Source organism: Pagrus major, chromosome 11 (assembly GCF_040436345.1).
Source record: "Pagrus major chromosome 11, Pma_NU_1.0".
Lineage (NCBI taxonomy): Eukaryota > Metazoa > Chordata > Actinopteri > Spariformes > Sparidae > Pagrus > Pagrus major.
The window spans coordinates 35,127,578-35,143,314 of NC_133225.1; the positions used below are offsets into that span (position 1 = coordinate 35,127,578).

The window sequence follows — 15,737 nt, forward strand, 5'->3', positions numbered from 1 at the left end:
GTCATGTCTCAGTAAACGGGTCATGTCTCAGTACTCGGGTCATGTCTCAGTAACGGGTCATGTCTCAGTAACGGGTCATGTCTCAGTAAAGGGGTCATGTCTCAGTACTCGGGTCATGTCTCAGTAACGGGTCATGTCTCAGTAAACGGGTCATGTCTCAGTACTCGGGTCATGTCTCAGTACATGGGTCATGTCTCAGTTAACGGGTCATGTCTCAGTAAACGGGTCATGTGTTTATCTGTCTCGGGTCATGTGTTTACCTGTCTCTCTCTCTCTGTCAGGTGTGTGTGTTTACCTGTCTCTCTCTCTGTCAGGTGTGTGTGTTTATCTGTCTGTCTCTCTCTGTCAGGTGTGTGTGTTTACCTGTCTCTCTCTCTGTCAGGTGTGTGTGTTTACCTGTCTCTCTCTCTGTGTCAGGTGTGTGTGTTTACCTGTCTCTCTCTCTGTCAGGTGTGTGTGTTAACCTGTCTGTCTCTCTGTCAGGTGTGTGTGTTAACCTCTCTCTCTCTCTGTCAGGTGTGTGTGTTTACCTGTCTCTCTCTCTCTGTCAGGTGTGTGTGTGTTTACCTGTCTCTCTCTCTCTGTCAGGTGTGTGTGTTTATCTGTCTCTCTCTCTCTGTCAGGTGTGTGTGTTTATCTGTCTCTCTCTCTCTGTCAGGTGTGTGTGTTTACCTGTCTCTCTCTCTCTGTCAGGTGTGTGTGTTTACCTGTCTCTCTCTCTCTGTCAGGTGTGTGTGTTTATCTGTCTCTCTCTCTCTGTCAGGTGTGTGTGTATACCTGTCTGTCTCTCTCTCAGGTGTGTGTGTTTACCTGTCTGTCTCTCTCTCAGGTGTGTGTGTTTACCTGTCTGTCTCTCTCAGGTGTGTCCCTCTGACGACCCTCTGGTCCACTTCCTTTGGTGTGTGTGCAGCAGTGAGGCTGTGGCTGTGTCCCAGTTCAGGGGATCCCTCATCAACACACCTGTGATCCGTCATCAACACACCTGTGACCCGTCATCAACAAACCTGTGACCCGTCATCAACACACCTGTGATACGTCATCAACACACCTGTGATCCGTCATCAACACACCTGTGACCCGTCATCAACACACCTGTGATCCGTCATCAACACACCTGTGACCCGTCATCAACACATCATCAACACACCTGTGACCCGTCATCAACACACCTGTGATACGTCATCAACACACCTGTGACCCGTCATCAACACACCTGTGATACGTCATCAACACACCTGTGACCCGTCATCAACACATCATCAACACACCTGTGACCCGTCATCAACACACCTGTGATCCGTCATCAACACACCTGTGATCCGTCATCAACACACCTGTGACCCGTCATCAACACACCTGTGACCCGTCATCAACACACCTGTGACCCGTCATCAACACACCTGTGATACGTCATCAACACACCTGTGACCCGTCATCAACACATCATCAACACACCTGTGACCCGTCATCAACACACCTGTGATCCGTCATCAACACATCATCAACACACCTGTGATCCGTCATCAACACATCATCAACACACCTGTGACCCGTCATCAACACATCATCAACACACCTGCGACCCGTCATCAACACATCATCAACACACCTGCGACCCGTCATCAACACATCATCAACACACCTGCGACCCGTCATCAACACATCATCAACACACCTGCGACCCGTCATCAACACATCATCAACACACCTGCGACCCGTCATCAACACACCTGTGATACGTCATCAACACACCTGTGACCCGTCATCAACACATCATCAACACACCTGTGACCCGTCATCAACACACCTGTGACCCGTCATCAACACATCATCAACACACCTGTGACCCGTCATCAACACACCTGTGATCCGTCATCAACACATCATCAACACACCTGTGATCCGTCATCAACACATCATCAACACACCTGTGACCCGTCATCAACACATCATCAACACACCTGCGACCCGTCATCAACACATCATCAACACACCTGCGACCCGTCATCAACACACCTGTGATCCGTCATCAACATCCCTGAACCCGTGCTGGACTCTGAGCTTGTTAACTGCAGCCAGCAGGACCGCGTCGGAGGCTCCGACCTCGGCTCACAGTGCAGGTTTTCTTCTGTGGGCCGGTGCTGGAGAAGCTTCATGATCCACAGGTTGTTTGGTGTTGGTATGGCACCGGTTCAGATTCTCCGCTGACTCTTCCATTACCGTTTCTGCCTCCTCCAGAGTAGACGACATGTCAGCAGAGCCAGTTATTTAGCAGCTGGAGCCTTTTAAACAGACGATGGTTGGGACGCAGAGCGAGCAAGCAGACAACGTCAACGGTTAACTGTGTTAGCTCGTTAAAGGCAGAGCCCGACAGAACAAGTCCACGAAAAAACTAAACAAAAATGGGTCAAAGTTTCACCAACAGAACTCAGAATTTTTTTTTTTGGATGTTACAAAAAGTATTTTCATGTTTCTTGGCCTCAGGCAAGATTCAAGCTTTGAACCAAAAAAGCTTCGGCAGCGCGAAGAAGAAGCATCTTACAGCGGCGCCATCTTGGCCCCTCTCAACATTTATAAAGTTATCAGCCCGGCTGAACCTTTAATGAACGTATTTCTCCCATGATGCCTCAGTGTGGTCAGACGTCAAAGGTCAGGTGAGGGTTGAAGTTTATGGTTTGATGAACCGGACACAAAACAAGAAGAAGAAGAAGAGATGACACTGCCGGGCCGCGCTGTAGCTAGCAACAGTTTAGCTTCAGCTTGCAGCGCTAACATTAGCATGCTGCGCTGTAGCTAGCAACAGTTTAGCTTCAGCTAGCAGCGCTAACATTAGCATGCTGCGCTGACAGCACAGACTCTCAGAGACGAAGATGAGGAAAAAGAGGAGGCTGAAGACTGAGACCTGAACACTGAGCTCAGAGAGGATCACAGGTCAGACACTGAACGAGTCATTCAGGTCAGCTGACCAACATCTGGACACAAACATGGAGCACAGCTGGAGCGGTTCAGAGTCCAATCACACAGAGATCAATCACACAGAGATAAATCACACAGAGATCAATCACACAGAGATTAATCACACAGAGTCCAATCACACAGAGTCCAATCACACACAGATCAATCACACACAGATCAATCACACACAGATCAATCACACACAGACCAATCACACAGAGTCTAATTACAGAGTCCAATCACACACAGATCAATCACACAGAGATCAATCACACAGAGATCAATCACAGAGTCCAATCCCACAGAGATCAATCCCACAGAGTCCAATCACACACAGACCAATCACACAGAGATCAATCACACAGAGTCCAATCACACAGAGTCCAATCACACGGAGACCAATCACACGGAGACCAATCACACGGAGATCAATCACACAGAGATTAATCACACAGAGTCCAATCACACAGAGTCCAATCACACACAGATCAATCACACAGAGTCCAATCACACACAGATCAATCACACAGAGATCAATCACACAGAAACCGATCACACAGAGACCAATCACACAGATCAATCACACAGAAACCAATCACACAGAAACCAATCACACAGAGATTAATCACACAGAGATCGATCGCACAGAGACCGATCACACAGAGACCGATCACGCAGAGACCAATCACACGGACATCAATCACACAGAGATCGATCACACAGAGATCGATCACACAGATCAATCACACGGAGATCAATCACACAGAGATCAATCACACAGAGATCGATCACACAGAGACCGATCACACAGAGACCAATCACACAGATCAATCACGCGGAGATCAATCACACAGAGATCAATCACACAGAGACCGATCATGCAGAGACCAATCACACAGAGACCAATCACACAGAGACTAATCACACACAGATCAATCACACAGAGATCAATCACACACAGATCAATCACACAGATCAATCACACAGAGACCAATCACACAGATCAATCACACGGAGATCAATCACACAGAGACCGATCACGCAGAGACCAATCACACGGAGATCAATCACACAGAGACTAATCACACACAGATCAATCACACAGATCAATCACACAGAGATCAATCACACAGATCAATCACACACAGATCAATCACACACAGATCAATCACACAGAGATCAATCACACACAGATCAATCACACAGAGACCAATCACACACAGATCAATCACACAGAGATCAATCATTCACTGACAGGTGCTGTGGAGTCAAACGGAGGTGGTCGAGGCCGACAGGTGAGATGAAACACATCATGACTCTCACTGACTGAGTGACAGCAGGTTGGGTCGTTCCCCTCTCAGCCAATCAGGTGTGAGGACGGCCTGTAGAGAGGTGGAGGTGACAGACTGAGTCTCATCAGACAGAAACTCTTTGTTCTGGTGAGTGTGAAATCTCCAGACCAGCTGAGGGACCAGTGAAGGCACCATCCAACATCTGGTCTTCACACCTTCACTGTTCTTCTTCACAGGTTGTCAAAGCACATTCAGGTTCTTCCTCCTCTGAAGGTCCGTTTGAACTGAACCGTACAAACACAGTGTTGTGTTGATGTGGACAGTTTCACTGCTGTGACTGTCCAGAACTCTGTGACACACGGACATCTGGACTCAGCTCAGTCTGGACTCTGCAGGGTCAAAGGTCACCTCATGGACCTGAAGGGGCGTCTGACATGGACCTCCAGCTACTGGACTCGGTGTTGGAGGACGAGCCCCGTTCATTCCTATGAAAGCTGCTCAGTGGAGCATGAAGCTGAAAACTCTCGACTCCCAGTTCCTCTGGCCATGTTCTGGCCCGGGTTCTTCTAGGTTCTTCCACATAGCTTCCACATTGTTCGGTCCTAAGAGCGTGTGCACTAGAGACTTCTGCTGACTGAGCCGGCTAACTTCCTGTTTAGCGCTCAGCTAACTTGAATGAGGATAAAATCATTTAATCTCTTCTAGACTTTCTGAATGTTATCGGACCGAATGGATCAAACTCTGACCGTAACCGGGTCATGTCTCAGTAAACGGGTCATGTCTCAGTAAACGGGTCATGTCTCAGTTAACAGGTCATGTCTCAGTAAACGGGTTATGTCTCAGTAACGGGTCATGTCTCAGTAAACGGGTCATGTCTCAGTAACCGGGTCATGTCTCAGTAACGGGTCATGTCTCAGTACACGGGTCATGTCTCAGTAAACGGGTCATGTCTCAGTAACGGGTCATGTCTCAGTAAACGGGTCATGTCTCAGTGAACGGGTCATGTCTCAGTGAACGGGTCATGTCTCAGTAAACGGGTCATGTCTCAGTAACCGGGTCATGTCTCAGTAAACGGGTCATGTCTCAGTGAACGGGTCATGTCTCAGTAACCGGGTCATGTCTCAGTACTCGGGTCATGTCTCAGTACACAGGTCATGTCTCAGTAAACGGGTCATGTCTCAGTACTCGGGTCATGTCTCAGTAAACGGGTCATGTCTCAGTAACCGGGTCATGTCTCAGTAAAGGGTCATGTCTCAGTACACGGGTCATGTCTCAGTACTCGGGTCATGTCTCAGTACACGGGTCATGTCTCAGTACTCGGGTCATGTCTCAGTAAACGGGTCATGTCTCAGTACTCGGGTCATGTCTCAGTAACGGGTCATGTCTCAGTAACGGGTCATGTCTCAGTAAAGGGGTCATGTCTCAGTACTCGGGTCATGTCTCAGTAACGGGTCATGTCTCAGTAAACGGGTCATGTCTCAGTACTCGGGTCATGTCTCAGTACATGGGTCATGTCTCAGTTAACGGGTCATGTCTCAGTAAACGGGTCATGTCTCAGTACTCGGGTCATGTCTCAGTACATGGGTCATGTCTCAGTAACGGGTCATGTCTCAGTAACGGGTCATGTCTCAGTACATGGGTCATGTCTCAGTAACGGGTCATGTCTCAGTACATGGGTCATGTCTCAGTAACGGGTCATGTCTCAGTACATGGGTCATGTCTCAGTAACGGGTCATGTCTCAGTAACGGGTCATGTCTTAGTGAATGGGTCATGTCTCAGTAAACGGGTCATGTCTCAGTAACCGGGTCATGTCTCAGTAAACGGGTCATGTCTCAGTAACCGGGTCATGTCTCAGTAAATGGGTCATGTCTCAGTACTCGGGTCATGTCTCAGTACACGGGTCATGTCTCAGTACACAGGTCATGTCTCAGTAAACGGGTCATGTCTCAGTACACGGGTCATGTCTCAGTACTCGGGTCATGTCTCAGTAAACGGGTCATGTCTCAGTAACCGGGTCATGTCTCAGTAAACGGGTCATGTCTCAGTAACCGGGTCATGTCTCAGTAACCGGGTCATGTCTCAGTACTCGGGTCATGTCTCAGTACACGGGTCATGTCTCAGTACACAGGTTATGTCTCAGTAAACGGGTCATGTCTCAGTACTTGGGTCATGTCTCAGTAAACGGGTCATGTCTCAGTACTCGGGTCATGTCTCAGTAAACGGGACATGTCTCAGTACACGGGTCATGTCTCAGTACACGGGTCATGTCTCAGTACTCGGGTCATGTCTCAGTACACGGGTCATGTCTCAGTACACAGGTCATGTCTCAGTAAAGGGTCATGTCTCAGTACACGGGTCATGTCTCAGTACTCGGGTCATGTCTCAGTACACAGGTCATGTCTCAGTACTCGGGTCATGTCTCAGTAAACGGGTCATGTCTCAGTACTCGGGTCATGTCTCAGTACATGGGTCATGTCTCAGTAACGGGTCATGTCTCAGTAACGGGTCATGTCTCAGTAAACGGGTCATGTCTCAGTACTCGGGTCATGTCTCAGTACATGGGTCATGTCTCAGTAACGGGTCATGTCTCAGTAACGGGTCATGTCTCAGTACTCGGGTCATGTCTCAGTAACGGGTCATGTCTCAGTAACGGGTCATGTCTCAGTACACGGGTCATGTCTCAGTACTCGGGTCATGTCTCAGTAAACGGGTCATGTCTCAGTGCTCGGGTCATGTCTCAGTACACGGGTCATGTCTCAGTAACGGGTCATGTCTCAGTAACGGGTCATGTCTCAGTACATGGGTCATGTCTCAGTTAACGGGTCATGTCTCAGTAATGGGTCATGTCTCAGTAAACGGGTCATGTCTCAGTAATGGGTCATGTCTCAGTACATGGGTCATGTCTCAGTAACGGGTCATGTCTCAGTACATGGGTCATGTCTCAGTAACGGGTCATGTCTCAGTAAACGGGTCATGTCTCAGTAATGGGTCATGTCTCAGTACATGGGTCATGTCTCAGTAACGGGTCATGTCTCAGTAAACGGGTCATGTCTCAGTAATGGGTCATGTCTCAGTACATGGGTCATGTCTCAGTAACGGGTCATGTCTCAGTAACGGGTCATGTCTCAGTAACGGGTCATGTCTCAGTAATGGGTCATGTCTCAGTAAACGGGACATGTCTCAGTACACGGGTCATGTCTCAGTAATGGGTCATGTCTCAGTACATGGGTCATGTCTCAGTACATGGGTCATGTCTCAGTAAACGGGTCATGTCTCAGTAACGGGTCATGTCTCAGTTAACGGGTCATGTCTCAGTAATGGGTCATGTCTCAGTAAACGGGACATGTCTCAGTAACGGGTCATGTCTCAGTTAACGGGTCATGTCTCAGTAATGGGTCATGTCTCAGTAAACGGGTCATGTCTCAGTAACGGGTCATGTCTCAGTTAACGGGTCATGTCTCAGTAATGGGTCATGTCTCAGTAACGGGTCATGTCTCAGTACTCGGGTCATGTCTCAGTAAACGGGTCATGTCTCAGTACTCGGGTCATGTCTCAGTAAACGGGACATGTCTCAGTACTCGGGTCATGTCTCAGTACTCGGGTCATGTCTCAGTAAACGGGTCATGTCTCAGTTAACGGGTCATGTCTCAGTACTCGGGTCATGTCTCAGTTAACGGGTCATGTCTCAGTAATGGGTCATGTCTCAGTAACGGGTCATGTCTCAGTACTCGGGTCATGTCTCAGTAAACGGGTCATGTCTCAGTACTCGGGTCATGTCTCAGTAAACGGGACATGTCTCAGTACTCGGGTCATGTCTCAGTACTCGGGTCATGTCTCAGTAAACGGGTCATGTCTCAGTACTCGGGTCATGTCTCAGTAAACGGGTCATGTCTCAGTACATGGGTCATGTCTCAGTTAACGGGTCATGTCTCAGTAATGGGTCATGTCTCAGTAACGGGTCATGTCTCAGTACATGGGTCATGTCTCAGTAACGGGTCATGTCTCAGTACTCGGGTCATGTCTCAGTAAACGGGTCATGTCTCAGTACACGGGTCATGTCTCAGTAAACGGGACATGTCTCAGTACACGGGTCATGTCTCAGTACACGGGTCATGTCTCAGTAAACGGGTCATGTCTCAGTACACGGGTCATGTCTCAGTACTCGGGTCATGTCTCAGTAAACGGGACATGTCTCAGTAAACGGGACATGTCTCAGTACTCGGGTCATGTCTCAGTAAACGGGTCATGTCTCAGTACTCGGGTCATGTCTCAGTAAACGGGACATGTCTCAGTACACGGGTCATGTCTCAGTACTCGGGTCATGTCTCAGTAAACGGGTCATGTCTCAGTACACAGGTCATGTCTCAGTAAACGGGTCATGTCTCAGTAACGGGTCATGTCTCAGTACACAGGTCATGTCTCAGTAAACGGGTCATGTCTCAGTACACGGGTCATGTCTCAGTAACAGGTCATGTCTCAGTACACGGGTCATGTCTCAGTAACGGGTCATGTCTCAGTTACGGGTCATGTCTCAGTAACGGGTCATGTCTCAGTAACAGGTCATGTCTCAGTACACAGGTCATGTCTCAGTAAACGGGTCATGTCTCAGTAACGGGTCATGTCTCAGTAACGGGTCATGTCTCAGTTAACGGGTCATGTCTCAGTAACCGGGTCATGTCTCAGTACATGGGTCATGTCTCAGTACACGGGTCATATCTCAGTAACGGGTCATGTCTCAGTAACGGGTCATGTCTCAGTAACGGGTCATGTCTCAGTACATGGGTCATGTCTCAGTAACGGGTCATGTCTCAGTAACGGGTCATGTCTCAGTTAACGGGTCATGTCTCAGTACACGGGTCATGTCTCAGTACACGGGTCACGTCTCAGTACACGGGTCATGTCTCAGTACACGGGTCATGTCTTCTTTCACCATGTCAGCTTAAAGGGAACCGGTCTGTTTGGGCCGCAGGGCGTCATGTGATGATGAAGCTACACAGTTTGAACCGGCCTCAAAGCCCGACCCACTTCCTGGTGTCTGAGCGTCTCCTCTCTCTGCTGCTCTTCCTGTTAACTGATGACTCGTCAGCAGCTCTGTCTCTGATTGGCTGCTGATCAGGAAGTGAAAGTGAAGCGTCGGGGCTTTCCACAGAGCTGCTGCTGCGTTCAGGTGCTGCAGGAAAACTCACTGAGTGTGACAGCTGATCCTCAGTGTCACAGGTGAACGTGGTGAACTCCTGGTTTCAGTCGGCACCTGAAGGCATCGTGTGGTGGGACCGGTTCTGGTGCTGAGCGGAGAACGAGGAAACTGGAGCTCAAACTGTCCCAACTTGTTTGGACATGAAGATAAAAAGTGTCTCCTGACGGACACTTTGTGTCTCTGTTGATAACAAAGCTGAAGACATCAGGTCAAACACAGGAGACAGCTCTGACGTCCACCTGGACGGACCTGTTGTCCTCTGCTGACTCATTAATGTGTCATGTTGTAAACTAACAGACACAGACAGGAAGTTGATGAGACTCTGGGTCAGTCTCACCTGTGATGTGAGACCAGCAGCAGCAGAGAGTCTCTACCTGGTTACTGATGACATCACGCTCTCTGATTGGCTGTTCTGTGTGTTAGAGCTCAGCTGCTGCTGAGTTTCTGTCAGTCCTCCTCACAGAGACAGGCTGGTTCACAGGGACAGGCTGGTTCACAGGGACAGGCTGGTTCACAGGACAGGCTGGTTCACAGGGACAGGCTGGTTCACAGGGACAGGCTGGTTCACAGGACAGGCTGGTTCACAGGGACAGGCTGGTTCACAGGACAGACTGGTTCACAGGACAGACTGGTTCACAGGGACAGGCTGGTTCACAGAGACAGGCTGGTTCACAGGGACAGACTGGTTCACAGGGACAGACTGGTTCACAGAGACAGGCTGGTTCACAGGGACAGACTGGTTCACAGGGACAGACTGGTTCACAGGGACAGGCTGGTTCAGGTCCACAGAGAACTGCTGCTGCTGAAGATGATGAAGATGATGAAGATGATGAAGATGATGGTCCTCGTCCTCTCCTGTGTCCTCGGTGTCTCAGCTGACGGTAAGTTTCTTTACACTCACACAGACACACACACAGACAGACACACACAGACAGACACACAGACAGACACACACACACAGACACACACACACACACACACACAAACACACAGACAGACACACACACACACACACACACACAGACAGACAGACAGACACACACACACACACACAAACACACAGACAGACACACACACACACACACACACAGACAGACACACACAAACACACAGACAGACAGACACACACACACAGACACACAGACAGACACACAGACAGACAGACACACACACACACACACACACACACACACAGACAGACAGACACACACACACAGACACACAGACAGACACACAGACAGACACACACACACACACAGACAGACACACACACACACACAGACAGACACACAGACAGACACACACACAGACAGACACAGACACACACACACACACACACAGACAGACACAGACACACACACACAGAGACAGACAGGTAAACAGCAGCTTGTGTTTCTGTTTTCAGTTCTTCATGATGAAATATATATCCTTGGCTGTTCAGCCTCTGATGGAGAGTACATGGTCGGTCTGGATGGTGATGAGTTGTACTACGCAGACTTCAAGAACAAGAAAGGAGTCTATCCTCAGCCTGACTTTGTAGGGTTTCGCTTTGTGGAAGGAACTTATCAACGAGCTGAGGCTAATCTACAGATCTGCAGAGGGAACCTGGATGTAGATCGTGAAGCCTACAAGGACCTCCCCCTGGAGTCAGGTAGAGACAAACACATGTCCCTTGTGTCTTTAACGTGTCCTCGGCTGTTTGATGTGTGATGTAAGACAGTGGACATCATGAGTCTGTAACAGTCCTGTAAGTGTATTTCTGTCAGTTCAGTCCTCAGTTAACTTCTCTACATCACTTTATTCTGTGGCCTCAGGTCTGTTTATGAGTTATTAATCACACAGTCACTGAGACACTGAGACACTGAGACAGGTTTGTGATCAGCACAGCAACACACACACACACACACACACACACACACACACACACACACACACACACACACACACTGTCAGCACCATGGTCTCTGGTGTGTCTCAGTCTCACTGGATTCACCTGAACATGTGAACATCAGGAGACATCTTCTCTGTGTCGTCCTGTTGGTTCAGCAGATATGATGAAAATACATCGTTCAGTTATGACAGAAAGTAAAATGGCTGCCAGGAGGCGTAGTTGTGATGCTCCAGACCAAACCTTCTGTCCACATGTTGAACTGAATGTTCTGATGTTGAGGATGAAGCAGGTGGTTTGAATCCTCAGTGTCAGAGAAGATACAGAGGCAGAGGTCACAATGTGGACACAAGACCAGGACCAAGTCTGTAGAGTCCTCATGTGTTCATCATTAGTCACATGAACGTTTAGATATGACACTGAGTTCCTCTGAAGATGATGATGCTACATTTCACACTTCAGGGAACATTAAATGAAATAATGAATATTAATATGTGAGTATATAATAATAATATTAATCTGTGTGTGTGTGTTCAGATGCTCCCTCCAGTCCGATGATCTACCCCAGAGACGACGTGGAGCTGGAGGTGAAGAACGTCCTGATCTGTCATGTGACTGGTTTCTTTCCTGCTCCTGTGAAGTTCTCCTGGACGAAGAACGGAGAGAACGTGACTGAAGGAACCAGCGTCAACGTTCCTTACCTCAACAAAGACGGAACCTTCAACCAGTTCTCCAGACTGGACTTCACCCCCCAACAAGGAGACATGTACAGCTGTTCAGTGACACATCCAGCCCTGAAGGAACCACAGACCAGGATCTGGGGTGAGAAAACTTTATTTACACTGACGACGATACAAACTTTATTTACACTGACGACAATACAAACTTTATTTACACTGACGACGATACAAACTTTATTTAAACTGACGACAACACAGCAGTGTGTTAATGTCTCTGTGTGCCTGTCTCCAGATGTGGAGGTGAAGCAGCAGCAGTGTGTTAATGTCTCTGTGTGTGTCTGTCTCCAGATGTGGAGGTGAAGCAGCAGCAGTGTGTTAATGTCTCTGTGTGTGTCTGTCTCCAGATGTGGAGGTGAAGCAGCAGCAGTGTGTTAATGTCTCTGTGTGTCTGTCTCCAGATGTGGAGGTGAAGCAGCAGCAGCAGTGTGTTAATGTCTCTGTGTGTGTCTGTCTCCAGATGTGGAGGTGAAGCAGCAGCAGTGTGTTAATGTCTCTGTGTGTCTGTCTCCAGATGTGGAGGTGAAGCAGCAGCAGTGTGTTAATGTCTCTGTGTGTGTCTGTCTCCAGATGTGGAGGTGAAGCAGCAGCAGTGTGTTAATGTCTCTGTGTGTCTCTGTCTCCAGATGTGGAGGTGAAGCAGCAGCAGTGTGTTAATGTCTCTGTGTCTCTGCCTCCAGATGTGGAGGTGAAGCAGCAGCAGTGTGTTAATGTCTCTGTGTGTCTCTGTCTCCAGATGTGGAGGTGAAGCAGCAGCAGTGTGTTAATGTCTCTGTGTCTCTGCCTCCAGATGTGGAGGTGAAGCAGCAGCAGTGTGTTAATGTCTCTGTGTGTCTCTGTCTCCAGATGTGGAGGTGAAGCAGCAGCAGTGTGTTAATGTCTCTGTGTGTCTCTGTCTCCAGATGTGGAGGTGAAGCAGCAGCAGTGTGTTAATGTCTCTGTGTGTCTGTCTCCAGATGTGGAGGTGAAGCAGCAGCAGTGTGTTAATGTCTCTGTGTCTCTGTCTCCAGATGTGGAGGTGAAGCAGCAGCAGTGTGTTAATGTCTCTGTGTGTCTCTGTCTCCAGATGTGGAGGTGAAGCAGCAGCAGCAGTGTGTTAATGTCTCTGTGTCTCTGTCTCCAGATGTGGAGGTGAAGCAGCAGCAGTGTGTTAATGTCTCTGTGTCTCTGTCTCCAGATGTGGAGGTGAAGCAGCAGCAGTGTTAATGTCTCTGTGTCTCTGTCTCCAGATGTGGAGGTGAAGCAGCAGCAGTGTGTTAATGTCTCTGTGTCTCTGTCTCCAGATGTGGAGGTGAAGCAGCAGCAGTGTGTTAATGTCTCTCTGTGTGTCTCTGTCTCCAGATGTGGAGGTGAAGCAGCAGCAGCAGTGTGTTAATGTCTCTGTGTCTCTGTCTCCAGATGTGGAGGTGAAGCAGCAGCAGTGTGTTAATGTCTCTGTGTCTCTGTCTCCAGATGTGGAGGTGAAGCAGCAGCAGTGTTAATGTCTCTGTGTCTCTGTCTCCAGATGTGGAGGTGAAGCAGCAGCAGTGTGTTAATGTCTCTGTGTCTCTGTCTCCAGATGTGGAGGTGAAGCAGCAGCAGTGTGTTAATGTCTCTCTGTGTGTGTCTGTCTCCAGATGTGGAGGTGAAGCAGCAGCAGCAGTGTGTTAATGTCTCTGTGTGTCTGTCTCCAGATGTGGAGGTGAAGCAGCAGCAGTGTTAATGTCTCTGTGTCTCTGTCTCCAGATGTGGAGAAGACTCTGCCCAGTGTTGGACCTGCAGTGTTCTGTGGACTGGGTCTGACTGTGGGTCTGCTCGGTGTGGCTGCTGGAACCTTCTTCCTCATCAAAGGGAACGAGTGCAGATGATTGGTCGGGGCTGATGATGTCACTTCTCTTCTCTTTAATAACTTTCCTTCATCTTGTCTCAATAAAATCCTGAACACTGTGTTGATCTGATTCCTGCTGAACTGCTGTCACTGAAATCTCTTGAAGCTTTTATGATTTACAGATGTTATAACGTGTTAATCCAGATGTGGACCTGTCAGTGTGTGTTGACTCTGCCGCCCCCTGTGGACGACAGTGACATGAGTCATAAAGATGTTGATGTGGTGGAGATCAGAAGTGATTCGTGTTGACAGGATGCTGACGATGGTGAAACAAAGTGAAGTGTGTTGGTGCTGAGCCTCCAGACTACAGAGCACAGGTGTCTGCTGACTCCGCCCCTTTTATTTAAACACCTTCATGACTGATGTGTGAAACCTGCTGTCACTCATACAGCTGATCATCAGCCTCGTGGTCGTGATGTGACTCATGAATCACAGGAGCAGATTTATTTTCACCAGCTGAGCTTCCTTCTTGTCACTGAAACCGGCTGAAGTTCAGACTGGACTTAAGTTCTGTTGGTCCACCAGGCTCAGAGTCCATTCTGTAGACTGGTCCTAACTCAGACCGGCTCAGCAGTCAGGACCAGTCTAAAGGAGACCAGTTGTAGCACCGGGCCTGATGGACTGACTGTAGATTTAATCCTCCATCACTGATCTGATCTCTGCGTTCACTCTGAACAACACCAGTGATTAAACATCTGTGAACTGGTCCAGTGAAAAGTCCCCAGATGTTCTTCATGAGTTATTCTCTTCTCTGAATGTTTCTGCAGACGTGTTGAACATCACAGCTGTGATCTTTGCTCTGACTCAGTGAAACAGTGTGTTAGCTAACAGTTGGTCTCAGGAGGGTTTCTGTGTGAATAAAGTTACAACAGTTTGAATAAATGTAAGTCTTCACTTGACCTTCAGTGTCCACCTCTGGAATAAAACATTGACTCTTCATCTGGTCCGTGTCCTGTTTTTAATGATCCACTGGTGTTCACACATCGACTCTGCTGTCATCATGTCACACACACACTCACTGACTGAAGACGTGTTGTCACATCTCAACATGATGAGTCAGACAGAAGCTCAGAGAGAAGAGCTGGAGACGTTCTCCTCAGTCAGTCTTCATGTGTTCGATGTTTGAACCTCTCCTGGACCATGAAACCATCAGACAGACTTCTGTTCTGACCTCCAGTCTGAATACAAGACTCTGCTACTCAGCTCTGAAGCTACAGTCACCGGACTGGACCAGAACACAGTCAGAGGAACCAATCAGAACCAGTGGTTACTGAATTCATCTAAAACCAAACCTGAGTTAAAGACTCACTCGTGTTCATTAGTCTTCATGTAGGAGATCACAGGTTCTCTCTGCTGGAGCTTCATGAGAAGCTTTGGCTCCTTTAAGAACAAGGAACAAGGAACCTTCCTCATGTTGGTTGTTCCTGGAGGAACCTTTAACAGCTGCACTCAGAGGAACTTTATGATCAATGATTAATGATTAATGAGAGGTCAGAAGATGAGTCAGCTCTCTCCGGGGTAGAACAGAGTTCTGAAGGGTTCTGGAGCCTGAACAGGGACAGAGATCATCAGATGTGTCAATGAAAACAGAACCTGAAAAAGTTAAACAGACATCAAAAATGATTTTATGTGATTTTGATATTTTCTGTATTTGATGTTATTTAGTAACAGTGTTCAGATTCTTCCTTCATGTCTGTTTGCAGTGATTGTTATGATGTGAACTTTGGGTCAGTGTTCTGATGGAGAGGAGTCTGTGATTTACACACTGAAAACAGACATGAAGGAAGAATGTGAACGCTG

The 15,737-nt window shown here is 48.4% G+C and overlaps 1 protein-coding gene and 1 long non-coding RNA gene across 2 annotated transcripts; both read left to right on the forward strand.

Annotated features, from left to right (window-relative positions):
• Positions 1–9,891: 9,891 nt before the first annotated feature.
• On the forward strand, positions 9,892–14,874 carry LOC141004592 (H-2 class II histocompatibility antigen, A-U alpha chain-like). Its single transcript, XM_073476170.1, has 4 exons — positions 9,892–10,326; positions 10,851–11,096; positions 11,871–12,155; positions 13,796–14,874. Exons 1-4 carry the CDS (start codon positions 10,254–10,256, stop codon positions 13,915–13,917), a joined length of 726 nt encoding a protein of 241 aa, XP_073332271.1. The 5' UTR covers positions 9,892–10,253; the 3' UTR covers positions 13,918–14,874.
• LOC141004593 (uncharacterized) lies at positions 13,095–13,758 on the forward strand. The gene is made up of 3 exons (XR_012179831.1): positions 13,095–13,361; positions 13,420–13,636; positions 13,695–13,758. It is a non-coding gene; the product is annotated as an uncharacterized lncRNA (long non-coding RNA).
• Positions 14,875–15,737: the final 863 nt, after the last annotated feature.

What these genes read in the sequence shown, in the direction of transcription:
- LOC141004592 (XM_073476170.1), top strand. Translation starts at nt 10,254, where the DNA reads ATGATGAAGATGATGAAGATGATGAAGATGATGGTCCTCGTCCTCTCC. An exon ending in CCTCGGTGTCTCAGCTGACG is followed by an intron (nt 10,327 to 10,850) that starts GTAAGTTTCTTT and finishes TTCTGTTTTCAG; the next exon opens with TTCTTCATGATGAAATATAT. An exon ending in ACCACAGACCAGGATCTGGG is followed by an intron (nt 12,156 to 13,795) that starts GTGAGAAAACTT and finishes CTCTGTCTCCAG; the next exon opens with ATGTGGAGAAGACTCTGCCC.